At 37.2% G+C, this 24,927-nt stretch overlaps 1 protein-coding gene across 1 annotated transcript in view; it reads right to left on the bottom strand.

Moving 5' to 3' along the window:
- Nucleotides 1-5,114: 5,114 nt before the first annotated feature.
- Nucleotides 5,115-24,927, bottom strand: part of dscaml1 (Down syndrome cell adhesion molecule like 1) — a 155,846-nt gene continuing 136,033 nt past the window's right edge. Inside the window, exons 23-35 of the mRNA XM_059330638.1 lie at nt 22,923-23,040; nt 21,969-22,132; nt 19,777-19,875; nt 16,510-16,698; nt 14,495-14,623; nt 13,172-13,330; nt 11,567-11,722; nt 10,854-10,884; nt 10,592-10,710; nt 9,509-9,658; nt 8,989-9,183; nt 7,715-8,023; nt 5,115-6,138 (exon numbers count right to left, since the gene is read on the bottom strand). Coding sequence (XP_059186621.1) covers nt 5,570-6,138; nt 7,715-8,023; nt 8,989-9,183; nt 9,509-9,658; nt 10,592-10,710; nt 10,854-10,884; nt 11,567-11,722; nt 13,172-13,330; nt 14,495-14,623; nt 16,510-16,698; nt 19,777-19,875; nt 21,969-22,132; nt 22,923-23,040 — 2,387 coding nt within the window. The 3' untranslated portion in view covers nt 5,115-5,569. The remainder of the gene's footprint in view (nt 6,139-7,714; nt 8,024-8,988; nt 9,184-9,508; nt 9,659-10,591; nt 10,711-10,853; nt 10,885-11,566; nt 11,723-13,171; nt 13,331-14,494; nt 14,624-16,509; nt 16,699-19,776; nt 19,876-21,968; nt 22,133-22,922; nt 23,041-24,927) is intronic.

The raw sequence follows: 24,927 nt of genomic DNA, 5'->3' as shown, positions 1-24,927 counted from the left end.
TTTCATTAAGTCCTCTTCTGTTCCATTACAATAACTTCAGTTCAAAGTTTACATTGTGCCCTGGTTTCTAGTGAAGATGTCGAAAATAGTACTCATTTATACAAAACACTTTCCTATGTACACAAGTCTTCTATTATGGAGTAGAAATAATGTTGTATAGGTGGGCAGGGGGTACAGTGAGAGGGGAAGATCTGATTGGTTGAGCAGATGTGGAAAAGGTCGGGGAAGTAGCACATGTGAAGTTAGCCTCATCAACACAGACTCAGAGTCAGTTTGGAAAGTATGTTTGTTGTATTTTAAGAAAACAATCCACCATTAATCACTCATTGGTCATTGAAACATTGCAGATATTTGGCCAAATCTGTCAAAAACAATGAGAATAATCAATGAGAAACACAAGTGCTTTACTGTAAAGCATTGTGTACAGTATGCTTACCAGTTTCTTAAAGGCAACTCGTCAATTTTAGGTTTTAATACAACTTGAAAAGGTCTGGAAGTGTTTATTTAGGGCCTTAATCCTGTCACTTTAAATATAACATTTATATACAGTACAGGCCAAAAGTTTGGACACACCTTCTCATTCAATGCGTTTTTCTTTATTTTCATGACTATTTACATTGTAGATTCTCACTGAAGGCATCAAAACTATGAATGAACACATATGGAATTATGTACTTAACAAAAAAAGTGTGAAATAACTGAAAACATGTCTTGTATTTGAGATTCCTCAAAGTAACCACCCTTTGCTGACTACACTGCAAAAAAAGAAAAGTTGGGTGAACTCAAAATTTCAAGGCAACAAACTTTTAAAAAAAAAAATGTTAAGTTGGACAATTAAACTAAATATTTTAAGTTTTATTTTTGAGTTTGCTCAACTCTGAATTCAGATTTTTGTCAAAGTTATTACTAAGTACTAACTTATAATTTTACATTGTAATAACTTTTAATCCTTACTTCTGCTAATTTCTGCAATGTGCTGAATTGGCACAATTGTAACGCCGCTATGAAATGTCAGCTAATGTTGCGACCACAATTTTGAGTTAGCATTGATACGCTAATGCTAGCATCAGTTAGCCGCTAGCATCAGTTAGCCGCTAGCTTTCGCTAATGACCGAATTTCACAACAAAGAAATAAGAGTTAGCAGAACTATTGTCCCTTGTTGTGAACCCCAACTTAAAGATATAAATAACAACAACTCACAAACTTGTTTTTGAGCAGACAACTGGCTTCCTTTGTTGTGCTAACTTACATTATTGCCCTAAATGTCAATAATTTATATTTCCAAGTTTTACCAACTTAAATCACTGTTTTAGGCCAAAAAATACAAGTTGGCTTTTTTGCAGTGTAGAATATAAGACATGTTTTCAGTTATTTCACACTTTTTTGTTAAGTACATAATTCCACATGTGTTCATTAATAGTTTTGATGAATTTACAATGTCAAAAGTCATGAAAATAAAGAAAAACGCATTGAATGAGAAGGTGTGTGTCCAAACTTTTGGCCTGTACTGTACATATGAGTCACTGGCAAACAACCTATTCTATCATTTTAGTAAGATGTTGTTTTTACACTTTGCAATATTTTCATCTAACTCTCTGCAATAAAGCAAATCAGCATATTTCCCAAGATGTAAAACTGTTGTTTTAAACATTACTGTACATATTGCTGATATTCTTAGTGTAAAAGTATCAGACGGTGGACTTTTTCTTAAACGTCTACATCACTTTGAGCAAATTGACTGTAGATCTGTGTTTTACAGTAGAGGCAACTTCACTGACAAATCGGGGAAAAGCAGATTGGACAGAAGTTTGTTCCATCACTCCATCCAATATCCATACAACCGGAGTAAGGAAGCCTCTGTTTTTGGTTGCTAAAAACAGGCCTGCCCCATTCCCAAACTCTTGTTTTACTGAAAACAAGTATTTTCACGACTTGAAACATAAAGGCCAAAAGGAAAAGCTTCATGACCACTAACAATGGAAAGCTAAATTAATTTCTCTCCTGTCTAGATTTAAAATTAAAGGGAGCATTAATACATATATGAGCAGTTATAAGCGTTACTGTGTGGTATGTTTATTGGCCTGCAGTCCTGGAGTTTGGGGAGGACTTCCAACCTGGTCTCACAGGAATCCGTGAAATAGCCACGGATTCGCTTAACTCAAAATCCGTGGAATAGCCACGGAATCACTCAAATTTCCGTGAAACTGACACGGATTTCGCTACAATGCAAGTTAATGCCAGTCATGTCCCGTGGCTATTCCAACATACAAAGTGATTATGTACATTCACTGAGTGAATATTTAGAAAATAAAACATATATTTCTCGCAAGAAATGTGATCAAAATCCATTTTTATGCAGAAACTAAGTCAAAATATTGATTTTTTTCACTAAAAATGAGAGAACTGTCCACCATGTTTTTTGTTCTGACCGCCGGGACCTTGAAAGTCACGTGACTTGGAACAGACCAATAGGAAAAAATATTAACTTGCATTGTAGCGAAATCCGTGTCAGTTTCACAGAAATTTGAGTGATTCCGTGGCTATTCCACGGATTTTGAGTTAAGCAAATCCGTGGCTATTTCACGGATTTCTGTGAGACCAGGTTCCAGTACAAAGTTCTTTCATGATTTGTTCCTATTGGTTTGTTCCAAGTCACGTGACTTTCAAGGTCCCGGCGGTCAGAACAAAAAACATGACGGACAGTTCTCTCATTTTAATTGAAAAAAATCAATATTTTGACTTAGTTTCTGCATAAAAATGGATTTTGATATCATTTCTTGCGAGAAATATATGTTTTATTTTCTAAATATTCACTCAGTGAATGTGCATAATCACTTTGTATGTTGGAATAGCCACGGGATATGACTGTCATTAACTTGCATTGTAGCGAAATCCGTGTCAGTTTCACGGAAATTTGAGTGATTCCGTGGCTATTCCACGGATTTTGAGTTAAGCGAATCCGTGGCTATTTCACGGATTCCTGTGAGACCGGGTTCAGGACTTGCTATGACACAGATAAGAAACAGAAATACTTTTCGGTCTGTTTGTCTTCATTAATTATAGTCAGGTAATGGCATTGAGTTTGTGAACACACCTTTGGAAGGTACAATACAACATATTACAATAGGCTCACTTACTGTATAGGCTGTCCTTGTTTTACTGTTTTCTTTTTCAACACCACACTTTCTGCACTGAGCCATAGACCACAGTTAACCAGCGACACAATCTCACACTATAGTTTGACTTTACTGTGCTTGTCCTCTCAGCTGCTACCTGCTGCACAGGCGCTGCAGCTGAAACATTTACAAAATCACAAGGGCGTCATTGTTTCATTCCTCAAACCTCAAGTTTCACCCTTTAACTTTCTTTCACACCACTTCCTTTCTCTCCCAGATCTCCTGTCCTTGGTTGTGTTACCCGTTTAAGCTCTTCTTTTTCTTCCTTCCTTCCTTCCTTCCTTGCAGTTTTTCACTCTGAGCGATTGTCTTGTGATCTTTTATATATATTTTCAATTAGAACGGCTTTTATATTTCTCTGCTTTTTTCAATATTCATATATTTGCTATATATTTGAATAGAAATATATATGTACATACTTTTAAAAACAAACATATATCATATCTTTTTCTTTTTTCTATTGCGAGAGCCCTGATGTTACGTTTTACCATTGCAAAACATTTGGAGCAACTCTTTTTTTGGAACGATCTTTGTTATGGGATTAAGCTTTGGGAGAAGAAATGGGAAAAAACAAATAATAAACTTAAAAGTTAGCAGATACAGTACCATGCATAAAGCTCAAATAAATTTCAGTGAGGTGGAGGGACTTGAAAACACATCTTTTAGTTTTGAAGACCACTTATTTCTCTCGTCTATGTTGCCCCCTCTCCCTGTTTCCCTAACACAACTGCAAATTCTATCAACACTTGAGCTCTCTGTCTATAATCTCAAAGTCATTGTCCGTTCATAGTTCAAGATCACTTCATACAAATATGATTTTTCTTGTATACATCTCAATAAATTTGCTGCAACTTGTCTCTCCATTCAAGTTGTCATTGAACATCAAGTAGCATTTCTGCCTGTCTGTGCATATTAGACCTCTTCTCTCAGTCAGTCTGTCTTTTTAACTAGCCAGTATGCTAGCAGTAGGTCACAGTGACACTGTATGGATATGATGGGGGACTGGGTGGGTAGAGGTGAAGGTGGGGAGGGATAGAAAAGAGGGAAAATGGATGCAGTTAAACAAAGAATAATGGGATTGTGGTGCCATGTTGAATCATAAAAGGGTCTCTTCCTTCTTTGTTCTGACGAGGAGAAAGATAAGAAAGTAATTGAACACACTTTCTCTTCAGTATCACTTCCTAAGCAATAATGTCAATCACACTTAACAAAACAAAGTTTCAAAATGCTGGACCAAATTAGGATCGTATAGCGTTACATCGTCAGCATCGTCATGGTTACTGTCCCCGAAATCCCCTTTCACAGGTACAAAATGAACAGTGGGGGGGTGGGGAGGGGGGTTCAGTTTTGACACAGACGTCTGCCCGAGAGGTCAGCATACAGATTGATTTTTAAAAAGGTCCACTGTTGGTGTGTGCCTGCCACATGTATACATATATATATTTACACATATACACCCACACGCACACACACGCAGGCTTGTGAAGGTTTCTGTTACTTGGATCCATTCTAACTTTGTCTTAGTGCACATGAGATTATACTTCCATCATCAGGAAATAAACAGAAAACTGATGGAGGAGAAAAAAAAGGTTTGGGTTCATCTTTCACTTGATGATGCTTGACATTTCTTTTTTTTTTGTATCTCTTCCTGCTTTGAGTCTGTTTATAAAAGCATCAGTTAAGACCACTACGCTGTGTCATCCATTGCATGTATAAGAAAAATTCTCCACATCTCAAATCTGGTATTGAGACGACAGTCCTTCCACTGCCTCTAATGTGTGAATCCATGATGGAGTAACCTCTCAGAGCCAGTGTTAACACCAAGGTTGGTGGTTTATGCATACAGTAAAAAGCATCCTGCTAATGGCACAATGCTGTGATATGAGCTCTTCTTCCAAACAGAGACCAGAAAAGATATTTAAAAACTTAAAAACCTCAAAAACTCAAGCAACCTGGTTCATTCTACGACTGTCTTGATCCAGAAAACAAGACAGTGCACGTGGAAAGCATTTTGTGCATAAGTACTGTGTCCTTACCAGGAAAATGAAAGCATGAGGTGAACAGATGAATCATTTTATGTTTTGGCAAGTGATTTTCCAGGGTGATGAAATTAGGGAAAGAGAAAGATGACACAATAATAATAATAGAAAGCAATCAGGCAGAAAGAAAGGCAAACCCCTGTGCTGTGGAGACCCAACTCTGACCCCTTCATACAGTAGTGTCAATGGGAACCCAACCAGCCCCCTGCAGCCTGGCACAGCGCAGGCACTGACGGGTCAGCTGTGCATGTGTATGTTCCTCATCCCACTTTTTCCTTTAGAGGCTCCAGGCGAGTGCTGGCGTGCCCAGCGTCCTGTTAAGAGTTACAGTGAGAGGCCGCGGTGATGGCAGGCTACACCAGAGTGTACGACTTGGAGTAGGCCCCCGCCCCTCCCTCCCTCCCATCCCTCTGCTTCTGCAGTCTGCCCAAGCCCGAGGAGCTGCTCTCCAGGAGAGAGTCTCTGGATCCTCCCATCTTGGAGGAGGACGAGGAGGCTCCTCCAGGAGTCCCTCCCGTGGCGCCGGAGGACGATGATGCAGCAGCAGCGGCGGCGGCGGTCGCAGCAGCGGCTGCCGCTGCGCTCTGGGCCACGGAGGCAGAGGAGCCCGGCATGGTGAGAGTCCTCTGGGGGAGCGTGGAGCTGCTGGAGCTAGCAGACGCTCCTCCACTACCTCCTCCACAGCCTCCTGTTGCTCCTCCAGAGGAGCTGAGGTTGGACAGGCCAGAGTGGCCCATGGTCAGGGCCTGCTGCTTGGCAGAGTCCATAGTCACATGACGGCCCTGGGTGTGGTACGCCCGCTGGGCCAGGCCACGGATGGAGGCTTCACGTGGAGGAACCACTGGACACGGGTCATGGTGCTCCGACTGCTTCCGGAAGAAGGGATCTGACTTCATGTAGAGGGGGAGGTTGCAGTAGTCACCTTGAAGGGAAAAGTTACATTAAATTTGATTCAAGTCATTGTGCACACTGTGAAACTGTATTTGTATTGTCACTTTTAGAAGCCAACTGAAGACATTTCTATTTGTTCAGGCTTTTGATTAATTGTTTCGGGACTGCTATGGTTGTTTAAAATGCTGTTGTTTTGGTCTTTTAAAACTTGTATGTACATTTTTATGTTATGTGTATGATTTCTATGTGAAGCACTTTGTGACTTCTGTCTGTGAAAGGTGCTATATAAATAAAGTTTACTTACTTACTTACTTACTTACTATTTATCTAAACTGCTGATTTAACTAGACTCATCTGGAAACATTATAGATATCTTTGCACACTACATACACCCAACCCATTAGACAGAATATTACTTCTCATAAAAAAAATGTGGTAACGCTTTATATTAAGGTCCTTGTAATAACCATTAATTAACAAGTAATAAGGCCCTTGTAAGGCCTTACAAGATGCTTATCAACATTATTGTGTGTTTATAAGCTTATATAAGTGTTTCCTATTTTATTGCCACGTTTATCATTTTGCTGTTCAGGTACCTAATCCATATTACACGTTTTTTTCATTATTTGATGAATAAATTCTGATTCTGATATATTAATAACTAACCCCATTTCTATCTAAGCCATTTTATATTTGAAGGGACAGTTCACCCCAAAATAAAAAAAAACAACAGTATTTTTCTCTGACTTCCAGTGTTACTTATGTACTTTTTTCAGATTGTGTGTGTTGCCCAGCGTTGGGGATGTCTGGCTTCTCTCCAATGTAATTGAACAAGATGGCACTTGGGTTGCAGTTCTCAACCAACAGCAATGTCTCTTTGCAAAAAATAATGACCTGAATTTTCAAGATAATCCACATACCTTGTTGTGAGTTTCATGTAACCATACTAGAAAAAGAAAATAGTTCTTTCTACTACATTTCCAAAAATGTGTTTTGTTTGTGAAGTGCCATATTGTCTACACTGTAAACAATTGTCTAATTGTACAGTTCCCTTACTGTTATCTACTTTACAGTATGTTACTGTGATAAAACCACATACTGAATTACAGTAAAATCCTGCATTTCATTGATTTTTATAGTAGACTAAAACACAGTATAGTGCTGAAGCTAGTTGCAATATTGTTGCAGTATATTACTGTCTGAAAGCCAGTTACTATTAATTAAGAATTAAGCAATGTCTTCACTGTAACCTCAGTAATTTTAATATACCATATACTGAATGAGTTAGTTAAATAAAATATATAATATAATATAATATAATATAATATATATAATCATATATGTATATATATATAATATATTTTATGGGAAACGGCAAGCTGCCTACAAAAGCATTGTTTTCTACAGTATAATACCTTTTTAATGGAAAACAGTATGTTACTGTCACAATTTGGCTGTTTTCTTACAGCAATTTGTTACAGTGTATCATATTTAAGTGAAGGAACACATCTCTATACTCGATGACTCATATCAACAACAATCTAAATTGATGTAAAATATCATGTAAAAAGTACTTCTTAAAAACAACAAAAGGAGCAGCCACTCACTCTTGGCGCGGTGTGGAATGGGCACAGCTACATTCTTGCCACGGTCGTAGTCCTGGGGTTTGGGTGGCGAGGCAGTGAAACGGCAGATTCCGGGCTCTGAAGGTGTGCTCATGGACGTCATGCTGTCTGCATTGTCATTGGTTCCTGTGGTCATCTGATCAGAGGAGCTGTCAGAGATAAAGCACTCAGTAATCTCAAACTTGGCGTGCTGCAGGTGCTCCTCCAGCTTGGCGTGCTCGTACGCTCTGGCCAGCTCCTCGTAGGTGGAGGAGGCGCTCTCTGTCGACACCATGCTGTTGCGACCCTTATCTATGAAAGAGAGAAGAAGGGAAATAAAGTTAAATGCATTTTATCAAATCAAATCAAATAGTCTTTATTGTCATTATATAGTTCACTATACCAGTTATTCTCAACCTTGGGGTCGGGACCCCAATTGGGGTCGCGAGATGATTTCTGATTTCAGCTCTGTCTCCACTGTGTTAAAGTGTTGATGTGTTAATGTGTTTTAGTCTTTTTGGTCACTTAATGTCTTTTTTTGGTCATTTTGTGTCTTTTTTATGGCCTTTTTGTGTCTTTTTTTGGTCATTTTGTGTCTTTTTTTGGTCATTGTGTGTCTTTTTTGGTCATTTTGTGTATTTTCTGGTAATTTTGTGTCTTTTTTTGGTCATTTTGGGTTTTTTTTTATAATTTTGTGGTCAATTTGTGTCTTTTTTGGTAATTTTGTTTTGTTTTAATTTTGTTGCATTTTTTAACAGCAGTACCACATAATACAGCACTGTTTGTACCACCAGGTCACTATCCTGGTACACATATACTATAATGTGTAGATCTCTGAATGTATTTAAATATATTTAGTCATTGATGTTCATACCACTACATGCAACAACTTATTTAACTTATTTAACATGCTAAAATATTTTTTCTCCAATGTGCAATATCTGTAAAATGCAAAGTACTCTCAGGAAAACAAACAACACAATACTATATATTAATAATAATGCCAAATAGCAGAAATGTATGTATAGAATGTGTATAGAATGTATGTACCGGTATATGTCTTATTTTTTATATTCTTATTCTTATTCAGTTCTTATATCTATGTGCTGCTGTGACAATTAAATTTCCCCACTGCGGGATAAATAAAGTTATATCTCATCCTATCTTTTTTTCTCAAGTTTTGCAAAGGTTTTATGAGGTGTAGCCCACTGCTGCAGCACATTCTAATCTACATTTGAATCAAGTTTTACTTATATGTGCATGTTAATGGAGCCAACCTGTGTCCTGTGAGAGGCTGGCGCTGTAGCTGTCACTCTCTGTGACGGTGATGCCGTGCTGGGAGCCGACTGTGCGCCAGTCTGAGGTGAGCGTGCGGGCTGGCGTGGAGGCCTGGCACTTGGTCAGAGTCCACTGACTGGAGTAGCGGTTTCTGATGCTGTGGGCCGACTTTACACTCTTCCTAGACACTGGATCTGGTGGGAAACAGACGAAAAAATAAGAAGGATGTACAGAGGCTGTTTAAAGCCAGTTAAAAAAAAGATTGCTTTAAATACAACGGCTCAGAAAAAAAGATCACTAAAGCAATAGAAATGATTAAGTTGGAAAAGGTAGCTCTCAGACAGAATATTTAATGGAAACACACACATATAGTGTTTCTTCTTTCTTTTGTAATTTAAACTTTCTTCCTGTCATTTCTAAGTAGATCAAAAAGAAAAAGCCAGGAAAATGAACAAGTATTTGCAGAATAAAAAGGCCTATCTTCACTCTCTACGTGACATGAAAATGGAGAGCACTTACTGGTTCCTGGTCTGATGTCTGACATGTCGATCAGAGGGCCGGTGTTCTGGATGAGGGCCGGGTGATGGACCGACACACCTGTGCAGAAGCTCTGAGGGTTTGTCTGGTTGAACTCTGTGTCTGTCACAGGGATAGTTGCTTTGTCCTCACCTATAAGATACAGAATTATGAAATGAAAGCAGCTCCTGACATATAAAAACCTAGCCTGGCTAACACCAGACTAATCTCAAATGAGATTTGGTCTGGAAACCACCCGTTCATTTCTCCGTAGAGGAGGTGTGGTTTACGATCCTCCGGAGCCGTTTATTGGACGCTTAGAATGTCTATCAAAGCGTCTGTAGGTAGCTCTTAGCCAATCAGATCAGTTATACCAGATGACGTAGTAGAGCAACAGAAATGGATGTTTGTTGTGTGTGTGTGTGTGTGTGTGTGTGTGTTGCTTGCTGCTTTGCTTCTCCAGTTCTCGCTTTCTGCAAGATTATTTATTTTCACGCTTTATTCCCCCTCATGTCATTCAGCCACACACATCCACTGATTTTATGGGCAACAAACAAGCTGCTGCGGGTCTCTGGGGGCTCCGCTGTCCCCCGGCTCGGAGCCAGATCACCGGCCGCTAGCGGCTAGCAGCTAATAGCCCCGGTACCATAACGCCGGTGATCTCAGCGGAGCCGCCGAGAGGCCTTTCGCCTTTCAACTTTCGCTCTAAACTATTTAAAACACCATCTACAGCTAAAGAGAGTTTCGCGTCTGCAGCAGCCATGTTGGATCCGTAAGAAAACTACAAGCTTCCGTCTGTCGAGTAGTACGCGTCATCGTCTTGCTGTCCCTCCCCGTTCTGTGATTGGATCCCTAAAACAGGGCTAAGAAACCTCCCTGGTTTCCAGACCCTTTGGCAGTTCGAAATGAAATCGAATGCGCAAGGCAGTATGGGTATACCCAGGCTAATAAAAAACCCCCACAAGTCAAATTCCTCAAAAATTTCATAATTTCATCATTTGATTAAAAGATAATTTAATCCAACGGTCATGCACAAACATGTGAACACACAAAACAACTCTTTCTGTCGCTCTTTCTTCCTCTCACCGATCTGCTTGATGCCTTCTTTGTCCTCAATAAGCAGCTGCACTCTGGGGATGTCGATGTGTAGCCGTGGGCCCTGTGGAGGTCCCTTCACCGGGGTGTCGAAGCTGCGGTTGTTTTTACTAATCCAGAGGAACAAGACGAGTACATTCAACATTCAAGGCTTTAAAAAAAAATTGTGGGTTTGTGAAATTAATTATGAGTTACACTGAACAATATTTCCAACTGATTTTTTATGAGAAGCGCTGGGAAATGGCAGTCTTACCTGATCAGCATCTCTGCGAGGCTTTTGGCATCTACACAGAGCAGAGAACATTACAAATTATTTATTTCTGACAAACAAATCAATCATTTAAAATAAATGCAACTCTCGAGACTTCATTCGAGATTCTCTGTGAAGTCTGCTTCAGGAATCTCTCTGAAGACGGCTTTGTTCTTCTTGCCAATTCCTTCCTACCAAGGTTATTATAGTTAACGAAAACTAACGAAATAACAAAAACTAAAATTGAAAAAACATTTTCGTTAACTGAAATAAAAATGAAAACAAGAGTTTTTTAAAAAACTGTATTTTGTGGTTACAAAACTAACTAAAACTAACTGAAATTATAGTGAAAATGTCCTTCGTTTTCGTCTTTGTCAACTTTTTTCATACCTAATTCTTTTGGTTGATATTAAATCTATTTAATCCATCTGGTTTTATGACTTAATAAACTTATTGGGGCTGAGATGGATCAGACAAAGGAAATAAAGGAAACATTTATTGTGACCTTATTGAATCTGGCACCCAACAAATACCCCATTACAAAAAAACTACTAAAACACTAAAACTAATAAAAAATAAACTAAAACTAATGAACTCACTCTGAAAACTAACTAAAACTAACCGAATTTGAAAACAAAAATTGACAACGAAATTAAAACTAAAACTAATGAAAAATCCAAAAGTATTATAACCTTGCTTCCTACCACTTCTCTTACCTCTTAGTCTCTTCAGCCTCTTTTCTTTGCGTTTCTTGCGAATGATGAAGAGCAACGCAACACCCAGAGTGACCAGGATCACAGGACAGCCAATCGAAAACAGCTTCTTGACATCATCGTTCTTTTCCAGCGGGGATTTGATTGGTGGAATTGTGCCTGTAAACAGGAAGAGCAGAGATGCATTACTGCCCTTTTACAACAACATTTTAAGGTATTCAGAGTGATGAACTTCGAATAAAAACAACAACACACATGCAACACAAGTAAGTAGTAAAAAAATAGGATGAAAACAAAAATACATATACAGTACAGGCCAAAAGTTTGGACACACACCTTCTCATTCAATGCATTTTTCTTTATTTTCATGACAATTTACATTGTAGATTCTCACTGAAGGCATCAGAACTATGAATGAACACATATGGAATTATGTTCTTAACAAGAAAGTGTGAAATAACTGAAAACATGTCTTATATTTTAGATTCCTCAAAGTAACCACCCATTGCTTACTAGAATATAAGACATGTTTTCAGTTATTTCACACATTTTTGTTAAGTACATAATTCCACATGTGTTCATTAATAGTTTTGATGAATCTACAATGTAAAAAGTCATGAAAATAAAGGAAACGCATTGAATGAGAAGGTGTGTCCAAACTTTTGGCCTGTACTGTATATCAAATCAGTTGGGATATCAAAAAACATTTTTTGGTAACACTTTATATTAAGGTCCTTGAAATAACCATTAATGAACAAGTAATAAGGCCCTTGTAAGTCCTTACAAGATGCTTATTAACATTATTGTGTGTTTATAAGCTTATATAAGTGTTAATAATGGCATTACAAACACCCATGACCCACCCATTATGTCCTTGCCATGCCTTTATTAATCTTATTTTGCTTGCTTATTGATATTAAAATATACTTTATTGCTCATCTATTATAAGTTAACTATAAGTTAACTATGCTTTTTGCAACTACTGGATCTAAAGCGAGAACAATGCCTTATTACTTGTTAATTAATGCTTATTAAGGACCTTATTATAAAGCGTTACCCATTTTTTTAAATATAAAAATGTATTTGAAGACCCTCGTAAAGAAAAACAGATTTTTTCCAGTTTTACGAAATTAAGAACATAAAGACAACTTTAATTGTTGCTCAGTTTGCTCCACACTGATCTACTGTGTTCAAGCCAAAACACCAGCAGAGCATTCTGGGATTTGTAGTCTTATTTGCGCTGTATAATACCGGCGGGCCAGCTCTGGTTGTCATTTGGTATTTCCTCGCGGGCCAAATATAATTATACTGCGGGCCAAATTTGGCCCACGGGCCAGAGTTTGACACCTATGCTGTACAGCAAGTTGGTTATTATTGTGAAATGAATTCTGACAAGCTGGTGCAGGTCTTAAATCATGCTGTACATTATCCGTTTTATTACACAGCTACTTGTTAAATAAATCAATAATTTCACACAAAGTATTGATTTGAATAGCCAAACAAAGAGAGTCTACTTCTACTTCTTCCAGGGCTCCCTTGAAAAAGAGGTTCTTAATCTCAATGAGATATTCCCTGGTTAAATAAAGGTTAAATAAAAAAAATACTCACTGCCGTCATAATCCAGTGTTGCAAACTGGGAGCTCTGGTTTCCACAGCCGGCGCTGTTACAGGCTTTCATCTTCAGCTCATACCAGGTGGCCTCACGCAGCTCCGCCAGGAACACGTCTGTGGTGGCGTTGGTGCGTACGTTCTGCCACGCCCACGTACCTGCAGCAAGAACACATAATAATCTGAATGATGATCTATTTCCTTTCCTTTCCATTAAAAGATGAAAAGTTACCTCAAAACTAACAATATACAGTACAGGCCAAAAGTTTGGACACACCTTCTCATTCAATGCGTTTCCTTTATTTTCATGACTATTGACATTGTAAATTCATCAAAACTATTAATGAACACATGTGGAATTATGTACTTCACAAAAAAGTGTGAAATAACTGAAAACATGTCTTATTTTCTAGTAAGCAAAGGGTGGTTACTTTGAGGAATCTAAAATACAAGACATGTTTTCAGTTATTTCACACTTTTTTTGTTAAGTACATAATTCCACATGTGTTCATTCATAGTTTTGATGCCTTCAGTGAGAATCTACAATGTAAATAGTCATGAAAATAAAGAAAAACGCATTGAATGAGAAGGTGTGTGTCCAAACTTTTGGCCTGTACTGTATACCTTTGTTTCTATCAATCAATCAATCAATCAGACTTTATTTGTATAGCACTTTTCATACAAGCGAGATGCAACACAAAGCGCTTTACATAAAACAGAAAGTAGAAAATAATGATAATAAAAAGATAACAAAACATAGAAACAAACACCCTCCACCCCACCCATCCTATTAAAAACAAAGCACAAACTGAGGAACTGAGGAAGCTCCATCTCAACATGGAGCAGTGAGGAAACACTGGAGGCAGGTTAGAAATTAATTAGATAAAGGATAAACTAAGATAAAATAAAATAAAATAAAATAAAATAAGATAAAAATATATATTTATAATAATAATAAAAAAATAAAAGTCAATAATGACCATGGAAAGTATATATATAAAATATAATAAAATAAAAAAAAAACAAATATAATAAAATAAAAAGCTAGATAAAAAAAAGATAAAACAATAAATAAATAATTAATATAACTAGAGCATGATAAAATCTATATATAGAGATAGACTAATAAATCGTAGCAAATAAATAAATAAATAAATAAAAGAGAAGATGTAATAACACTAAGATGCATGAGCAGAAAAATCTCTAAAAATGGTTCAGGTAAAAGCCAAGTTAAAAAGATAAGTCTTTGTGCAGACTTTTTCTATTTGATTTGTTGCATGGTCGCTTGAAATATTACTGCAAATAGAAAAGACAATGACTCACCTTTTGGTCTAAACTCCAGAGTGACAGCGCTGATTGGACAGCCTCCACTAGCCCAGCCCTGCAGGTTGAGGCGGGCGTGGCTGGAGTTGATGTGAGTGAAGACCGGCTGATCCTTATTGAACTGTGGTTCTGTAAAAAAGGGAATATCATGAGATGAAAGAGAGCCCTACAGACCAGACTGGCCCCTACACTGCCTGTTTTAAAATCTCTTTTAACCCTTTATCAGGCAAAGAACTATATTTGGTAACTTCAGGTAATATTTCGAGAAAAAAGTTGCAAATTTACTAGATTAAAGTGGCAAACCTACAAGAAAAAAAGTCGCAGATTTAAGAGGTTTAAAGTGGCAAATCTGCGCGAAAAAAAGTCGCAGATTTACGAGAAAAAAGTGGGAAAAAAGCAACTTTTTTCTCCCAGATTCACCACTTTAAATCTCATTGAAATACTTGCAAATTCCAAATTTCAACCCTAGAGAATATTGGAGGATATTACATACTGCCAGAATGTGTAAAAAAATAATATTTTGAGAAAAAAGTTTACGGGATTAAAGTGGCAAATCTACAAGAGAAAAATGTGCAGATTTATGAGATTTAAAGTGTTGAATCTGGGAGAGAAAAAAGTTGCTTTTTTCCCACTTTAAATCTCTTAAATCTACGACTTTTTTTTCGTAGATTTGCCACTTTAATCTAGTAAATTTGCAACTTTTTCTCGAAATATTACCTGAAGTTACCAAATATAGTTCTTTGCCTGATAAAGGGTGTGGTTCAGCTGTGATGCCTTTCAAAGATTTCAAACCAATGCATTTGCATAATAATATCACTGCATTTGCATAATAATATCCAGTTATACACACTTTTAACCTCACTACCATGTTGAGGTTTCAGAAGCAACTTCTGCAGCACAAGAACTGTGCTCTATTCTGCTTTTTTTCTAGAATGCTTATTGTCATGCAGTGCTTTGGTCAACGCAGTTGTTTTTAAATGTGCTTTATAAATACATTTGTATTGTATTGTATTGAACTGTGAACATAAGACAACATAAGCAGGCCTGTGTGATTCACCAAAAGCAACGTCTTGCATGGTAACAGTCAGCAGCAGTAACTGCTAGAGTAGGTGTTATGAAATGTTTTAAATATTGTGTAATTTTAATCTAGAAATAATTCACCTATATTTGTATGTTGTAAGCTTTCAAATCAGATGACACCAAGTACAGTGTCAGTCAGGTTGCTTAAGTGATGATTTAAAGGTATTATTTTACTTTTTTGACTATAAAAAATATTTTATCAGCTAATTATTAAGTATGTTGCAAAAAGACTTTAAATTTGATCCTTTAGGTCAGTGGTTCCATACCATGTGGGTCTGAGGAACCCCCACATACCTTGTTCTGCCCTGTATGTCTTTAATATGTGAAGAGTTTAAGTTAACTTTTAAACATTTATTTGTATTGTTATTTCCTTAAAAAAGTTGGTGGAGCTTTTACTTTGAAGGTGGAAAAGAAACAGGAAACAGGAAGTAGTGAAGGCATGTAAACAGAGAATAGAGCATGACTGCAGTTGTAAGGTTTCTCTTAATGATTCCAGCACAATCTTCCATGTGAATCCTTCAGAAAGCAATGGCTGCAAGTTGTGGATGTTCATTACATGTTTGACAATTAATATTGATGACTTTTGACGGACATTTTTGTAGGTTTGTTCGTGTATATTAACTTTGTGTGTGAGCCTATAAGATGACTTTGCTGTCGTAATACATACCTTGCTACTCCGATAATGATAATGATTTTGGTAAATATCAAGAAAACCATGGAAAATGTCTAGATATCAGCTCTGAAATTAAACTCTTGCGAGCTATTTTTGTTGTTATCATTATATTTGTCCAAACAGATGTACCTGTAGTTGTACCAGACACAAAAATGAACAAGAAATTAAAGAAAAAGGATCTAATAATTGTTTCAGTGACTGTATTTTTCACCTCTTTGTACCCTCACTACCTTTCCTTCATCCTCCACCCTAGGCTCCTCACCTCGCCCGTGGGTCTTTGCCTCAATGATCTCACTGATGCGTCCGGCTCCGACGCTGTTCTTTGCAGCCAGCTTCACTTTATACCAGGTGCCACAGCGCAGGTTGTCCAACTTGAATGAGCGTTCAGTAGAACTGATGAAAACATCTTTCCATTCCTCTGTGTTGTCCACAGAGTACTGCAACACAAAACCTGCATACAAAAGAAGCATAACACACAATAAATACTATCCTCCCTCTTTATTGCATGATTTTCTTTTCTACAGTTAACCCTCTATGGTATGGTGTTGCCCTCAGGCAACATACCCATTTTTTGCCTGTCAAATTTCTACAATGCATGTTTTTGAGTGATGCGATACTTTAAAAAAAGAGGGAAGAGTATAGGGAACCAATAGCAAACTTTAATTAGTCACATGACCTCCAAGAGGCCATATTGAAACCCTATTTTGCAGACTTTTCCAAAGTAAACAGCTTTGCCATTTTGCGCCACAAAAGTCACTCAAAATGTTATCTTCTGGCCCTTTTCCATCTGGAAAAAAATATATTCCTTCTGATAGGTGAGTAAACTTCATTTTTGAGATATATATTTTATACACAGACTGTTCAAGACATTCATTTCAATGGGTTATTGGTTCAATGGTACAATGTTGCCTACAGGCAAAATTCAGACAAGAAAAAGGTTAAAAAAGTTCCTTTTATAATGTTTTTAAATTTAAAATATTATGTATTGTACCCTGTTGAAGCTACTGAATCTTTTAAACGTGTTTATTAAATCAATTATGTTGAAATTAATTTAAAAACTTTCTTTTTCACCTATGCATCGTTATGGGACAATGTTGCCTACAGGCAACAAACCCCAAAAACGTTTTTTTTTTCTTCAGATTATGTTTATTTAATCTATTTTAAGGCAAACTTTTTTCCCTAATCGGCATGATAATGTGTACGATAGAGGGTTAAGATGAAGAACTCGCTTTGCACCAAACCTGCTTGTGACTTTGGTACCTTTACTGTCCACTAGGTGGCAGTGTCGGCCTGTCCTCCACTTGCACAGATTGTCTCCGATTGGAGGACGGTCTGCTCTCTGTCTACGCCGCCATTAGTTACCTACAAACCCCAAGACTGGGATGGCGCTGACTGAGCATCTATGCAAATGAGGGTGTGCAATGTGGTGACTGTTTTTATAATCAGCTGCCTCGGAGAGCCAACTCCCTGCTGCTCGGAGACACTTTACATCTAATCCTCCATCTCTGTCCGTCTTTCCTTTTGTCTGTGTATAACTATGTATATATGAATGTCTCCTCTTTCTGTGCTTCTTTGTACTCTTTGTACTGTCTTTTTTTTCCTCCCTCTCTCTCTAACAGATGGTGCGATAGAGTCCAAAACATTAGAGGGGTTAACGTGCAGATCCTGCAGTGTTTGTTTAGAAGTTTTATCTTCACCCTCTGTCTGTCACAAAACAGCAGAAGATAGCAGAAAGACCAGTAAAGAACAGCACAATGACAAACTATTGTATAACAGATAAACATCAGTTCCCATTGCAGGATTATTAGCCTACAGGATTTGTTCATTTGTATCTTTTTTACACTGCAAAAAGGCCTGAGATTTTTTATATAAAAACACGCTAGCATGTTTTATCTGAAAAGAACTAATCTGCAAAAGCCACTGCAGTAGTAATGCAAAATAGATGCTTGATGGGGACTGCTGACTCTGTGCAGATGGCTTCGCAGACAGTCAGGCATTCTGGTATCCATACAAGATATACAGATAGGCTCCACTGATGTATGAGACACAGGATGATGTATGCAAATACTTGGCTGCTTGGTGGACCGTCATTATTTGAATACAGAGCTGCACACCCAACACATTACATTACATTACTCCCTACTTGCATGCTTGTAATGCATACCATCTCTGGGTGAGAACCCACATTAATATCACAGAAACATTATATATTTTTTACAGCTTTTGGTGGTTTTAAAATGTATTTGACCTAATGGTTAAAGGGATTTTTCTGAATGCGATTACATAAAATGTGTTTCGTAACAACACAAGGGATTCCAAATCATTCTGGGTGCAGTAATGTCTTAAAGGGACAGTTCACACCAAAATCAAAACTGGATTTTTCTTTTCTTACCTATAGTGCTATTTAACAATCTAGAGAATGCAAATATCTCTATGTCTGATATCTCTAATGCTCAGCAACTTACACTAAAAAAGTATAGATTGATAAACAGCACTGCAGATGAGAGAAAAAATTGATTTAGATTTTGACTTTTGGGTAGATTGTCTCTTAACCTCCTGTGACCCTGCGTCCTCATATGTGGACATTTAATTTTAGGTTTGCTGGACCTTATACTTAATTTTGCTTAACTATGACCTGTTGTCCTCAGTAGTCAATACATTAATCAGTATAAAAATCAAATGGCAGCATCTTGGTAAAGTCAATCAGCAGCTTATCCCCAGAAAAAAAGTGGACCAGGTACAAAAACTGATCAGAAACTTGTTTATTTGTACTTAATAATGTTTGGAGTTTGACTAAGATACAACACTGCTAATCAGGAAGTACTCATTTGAGAACGAATAGACTTTTACAATCGTTCTTTAAATGAGAGGGTGTAATTGTAAAGAAATAAACAGCTTTATAAACTAGTGAATTCATTGTGTTATACAGTAAAATTAACCCATCTTTTTTTTTTCAAAAACGACTTCCTGTTCAAAGACAATGCTTAGTTTTGGTACTAATCAGGTCCTACTGATCCAAAATATCTAGGAGAAACTAACAATACATACAAAACAAAAGCTTGGGTCTCAGTTTTATAGCTTCATATAGACAAATAGAAACAAGGAGTGAGACAGATGACCGTGGAACACCCTTACACTGATGAACAGCATGAACAAAGAAAAAGGATTGAAATCACATTTGCATGCATGCCCATTCAGGCGCACACACCGTGCCCATCTTCACACAGAAATCACCAACAACCAGATAATCAAACAGACACATAATTAACAGGGAAACATAAAACCAGAAAGCCAATCAATAAACTAATAGATCCACACGAACAATGTGCCAGATAAAAGAGAAGGAACAGACAGACAGAGGGTAAACTCTGATCAGAGGTCAAAGGGAAATATTTTTTCACATTTTTCTGTATCAAGCCAACTTCATGACCGCGAGCGAAACCGTGTACACCTTTGGACACTTTGGCAACAGATAAGAAGAGAGAGGATACAGAGAAGCAAACAAGTGTTGTTGTGCAGGGCCACGTACCTCTGATAGAGCTGCCTCCGTTGTCTCCTGGTATCCAGGCCAGAGTGATGGAGGAGGTGGAGGTGGTGGACACGGTTAGACGAGGCTGGTCAGGAGGGACTGGAGAAGAGAAACAAAGAGTAAACAGCTCAATAATACTTGTACGAAAAGATTAGAGATCCTTTTTGAGGAGGTAAAAAATGCATCACTGTTTCTTATCTTCAGCAAGAACATCAGGCCTGTCAGTCAGGTTCAACCATAGTTGAATGGACTAAATTAAATAGGTATTAAAAGAATGCTTCACCTCACAAATGATCATTTTTCATTTTTATATCAATTCATCCTGTGTTACTTTGAATTCTTCAAGGAAACTTCTTCACATGCCTCTACATTCAACAAAGAATCCAAAAAAATGCATAAAAGAAGTAAATGGAGGTCGTTTGAAAGCAAATTTATATCAAATATATTCCTCACACAACTTGTTTAATATTATCTAAGTCTATAATACGTTAATTTATCTAGTTGTATGCTCACTACTTCTAAATTGAGTTTGCTTTTTGTAATTGTTTTTCTGAGCAATCTGGAACCAGAATTTCCTTCAGGATTAATAAAGTTCTATCTTAACCTATGTCATCTTACTTCCCAAACAGATGCATTTTATTTTAACCTTCCTATTTAAATCACTTCTATATAAACAGTCACACCCAAATGATCATTTCGGTGGTCCTTTAAAAGAATGCTTCACCTCACAAATGACCATTTTTCATTTTTATATCAATTCATCCTGTGTTACTTTGAATTCTTCAAGGAAACTTCTTCACATGCCTCTACATTGAACAAAGAGTCCAAAAAAATTCATAAAATCTGTATTGAACTGAAGTAAATGGAGGTCGTTTGAAAGCAAATTTATATCAAAACATTATTTCTCACGCAACTTGTTTAATATTAGCTAACTCAACTCAACTCAACTCAACTTTATTTGTAAAGCGCTTTAAAACAACCACAGTTGCAACAAAGTGCTGTACATAAACAAACAGAACAAGAGACAATAAATAAAAAAAAACAGGAAATAAACACTAAAACAGATAGATTCATTGCTTTTTAAAAGACAATTTAAAAAACAATAAATAAAAGCAAACCATAAAACACTAAAAACAAGAGCAGAGTCTCATGCGTGGTTAAAAGCCAAGGAATTAAAATAGGTTTTAAGATGACTTTTAAAAATGGACAGTGAGGAGGCTTGTCTGATGTGCAAAGGCAGCTCATTCCATAGTTTGTCTATATACGTTTAATTTAAGTCTATATACGTTTAATTTATCTAGTTGTATGCTCACTACTTCTAAATGGTGTTTGCTTTTTGTAATTGTTTTTGTCAGCAATCTGGAACCAGAATTTCCTTCAGGATTAATAAAGTTCTATCTTATCTTATGTTGTCTTACTTCCCAAACAGATGCATTTTCTTTAAACCTTACTATTTAAATCACTTCTGTATAAACAGTCACACCCAAATGATCATTTCGGTGGTCCTTTAACCCATTAAGGCCTAAAACGCCTGGGAAAAAATGCCTGTAAAACCTCTGGGCGATTTTGAAAGAACCCCCTAAAACCTGAAGTTTTTCTGGAAATTCAACAGAAAATTTTTCAGCCTCTGTAGCAGATAGAAATGAAATTCAAAAAGTATTTGAGAGCTTATACCCGTGGCTTTCATGGGAAGTTGAGTTTATTTGTCCAAACCTTCAATAAAGTTTTTTAAAAAATCAACAAACTCAACTGAATAAAAAAATCTGTCTGTTGTTCGGTGAAAATATGTCGTCTAAAAACATATTCCTCATCCATAAATGTCGGTCGATTGGTTTCCGAGGGTTCAAAGTCCAGATCAGCAATAAAATCATCGGTGCTGTTTTCATCAGATCGCTTCCGTCACTTACTTCTAATCTTCCTCCGCTATAGTCCTCCATGATTTAAAGTTCTGGAAAAGTCAAAAGTTGCATTGCGACACTCCCGCATGTATTCTGATCATGATTCTGATGCATTTCATTGGCCAAGAGACCGAAAATATGTGGGAAAAAAACTACAAATACTACAAAACGACCTATCTGCTGTCCCGGCCTTAATGGTAGAATAATGCAACAGAGCTCCCGGTTTTAATGGTAGAAATACGGTAATTCTTTCCCGCCTTAAATGGGTTAATACCATTATTGCCCTTTTCCTACCTTGTACCAAAAGGTTGACAATGATGGTGTCGAAGCCCAGCGTGTTGGTGGCCGTGCAGGTGTAATAACCAGAATCTTCAGCTTTGACGGAGCGCAGCACCAGAGTCCCGTTGGCCAGAATGAGACGCTGTCCATCCAGAGACACTGGGATGGCTGTGTCCTCACTGGCGGGGAGAGAAAAAGAGAATCATAGTTGGATTTCATCAAAAGCCCCTTTCACACAAAGCACCTGGTAAATTCCAGGTATAACCTTCCAGGCACACATGCACAGAGACAGTCCAGAAGATTTTCTGCTTACAGAGACACAAATTTGCCTTTTTCTTTTGCATCTCCATAACATATATCAAATTTGTGACTTTAATTTGTTCAAGAAATCTGGTCAAAACAAGTTAAATGCAATACAGGACACAGGATTAGAATTGTTAAATGGGTTTAAACTTAGCCTCGTAACAAAAAATAAGCTTTTTGAAATTAGCTACTTTTTCACATTTCTGTTTCCAGTCACAGTCACATTTTGGAGAAGTCACTTCCTGTTAAAGTCACACCAGGGTGTTGAGTATCTGTCGATTAGGGATTTAATAAGTTAAGGTGAAGCATAAAGCTGAATATGGGAGATTCTAGAAGATTTAAAGTGTTTTTAAGGTTTGTTACACGGGTGTTACCATGGGTTCTTATGGGTTAAGACCTATTTTTTAGACAGGCATTTGGATGACCAGCTTGCATTGTACATATTATTTTATGATTTTATGTTTCATTGTGTTTTAATTGTCTTATGTTCTCCTTTTTTCTGTAAACCACTGTGATTTCATCTGTGAAAAGTGCTCTTTAAATGCACTTTACTTTACTTTACACTAAGCATGTTATGCAGTTGCAGACAATAGAGATACCTTAACATTAAGTCACTCACAGCAGCATCATAAAGCTTTATGTAACATTTCTGGGGAGGATTCTCACCTGTCTTTGGTCCATTTTATAGTAGGTGTAGGTTCTCCCACTGAGCTACAGGGCAGTCGCACCTCCTTCATCCAGGGAGTGGTGACTGTGCCTCCAAATGACAGGATCTTAGCAGGAGCTGTTGGAGGATGAAGAGAAGAATGTAAAAACGAAGGGTGAATGGAGACACAGCAGTTGAAAAAGGAACATTAGACACTTACACAAGAAAGGCAAGTAATTAATATGTACCAAGCAGTTAATCTCGCCATTGTCAAATAAACAATTTTCAAACCCGATAAACAAATGCTGTAGAGGTTTCAGAATGTGTTGAATCAATACAGAAATGTGATGGTTGATATGCAATTGATTTGTTTTCCATTCGGGACTCTTTCAATAAACAGGATTTACTCGTACGGAGTGCACAATGCACTCGCTGGAAAAGAAATCTGTGTTAAATGTGATATTGTCCAGCAGAGAATAGAATATGAATAAGACTTTAAGACAGGACAAAGATTCAGAGATGAAAAAATATCCATCCATTCAGCCACGAAACCCTCTTATTCTCCGTCACTCCCCCCACCCGCTCTCTCTGTCTCTCTTTTCTTTCTCAAGCTTGGTGTCTTAATGCAAGTGCTCTAGTGCACTTATGTTAAGGTTGAATGAAGTATTGAGTGGGCAAGCCTGGAGGACACTGCCTTTTACAGCTGCCGATCAGCTGACGCACCCACCCGCACGAACACACACACATATACACACTTGCGAACCTTTGCACCAGCAGGCAAAGGAAGAGGAAAGGATAACATGGTGGGAAGTGCACTCTATTCATTCTTACTCCCTTATTCTTCCTGTCTTTTAATCCAAAGCCTATTGATTTAACTGCCCTCTTCATTTTCTTAAACACTCTGCCTCTCTATTGTCTTGTGTATTAGTTAGCTCTGCTCTCCTTGTGTCATTTTCTCCACTCTTTTTTTCCTGCTGCCCTCACTTTTGCTCCCCCTCTTATCATTTCCCTGATTCGGGACAGTTTATCTGGTGCCCTCTGAACTCTAAAAATCAATAGTACACGCTCATAAACACATAAGCAGGAGGAGAGGTTGAGAAATATGTAGAGGAGGGATATATATTATTGTATTTTATTGTATTTTAATATTTTATTGCTTGAAGTATGCCTAGGTTGTTCTTTTTATTTAATTGTGTTGTTATTGTCTCTGTGTGTAACGCTGCTGCTACACTGTAATTTCCCAGCTTGGGATAAATAAAGTCTATCTATCTATCTATCTATCTATCTATCTATCTATCTATCTATCTATCTATCTATCTATCTATCTATCTATCTATCTATCTATCTATCTATCTATCTATCTATCTATCTATCTATCTATCTATCTATCTATCTATCTATCTATCTACACTGTAAAAAGTGTTTGTAGAAATTACAGTAAAATGCTGTCAAATTGCATGAGAAATACGGCCTAAAATAAAAAAAATTGCATATCACCATAATAGACACTTTTAATTACTGTCACAGAATAGAACAAAACTTTTGAAAAACACAGTTTTACTGTAAAAATATTTTTTAAAATCATGTAAAATGAATGGAGAAATACCATATTGTCTCAAGGACACAATTACCTTTAAATAAACGGACTACTCAGTCTAAATTACAGTTTTTGCTGATATTTACATTTAAATTTTCAGTAGAAAACCCACTCACTGTAATTTTTACGGTAAAATTCTGGCAACCACAGCTGCCGGTATTTTACCGTAAATTTAACAGATTATTTTTGACAGTGTATCTATCTATCTATCTATCTAGAAGACGTGACAGAGAAAGAGGGAGATTTCACATGATTCACAGGTCCATGTAGAGCAAAACATCCTGTAAAAGGTTCATGGCATTGCCGATAAGAGGCCTGAAGTGGGATACTACTCAAACAGTATTAGAGAGAGTGAGAGAGATGGAACAAGCATGAGAAAAAAAAAACAACAGGAAAAAACAAGGACACTGGTGTCATCTGCCCAACAA

The sequence above is a fragment of the Centropristis striata genome, chromosome 4, assembly GCF_030273125.1.
Source record: "Centropristis striata isolate RG_2023a ecotype Rhode Island chromosome 4, C.striata_1.0, whole genome shotgun sequence".
NCBI classification, from domain to species: domain Eukaryota; kingdom Metazoa; phylum Chordata; class Actinopteri; order Perciformes; family Serranidae; genus Centropristis; species Centropristis striata.
This window is presented reverse-complemented; position numbering and strand designations above follow the sequence as displayed.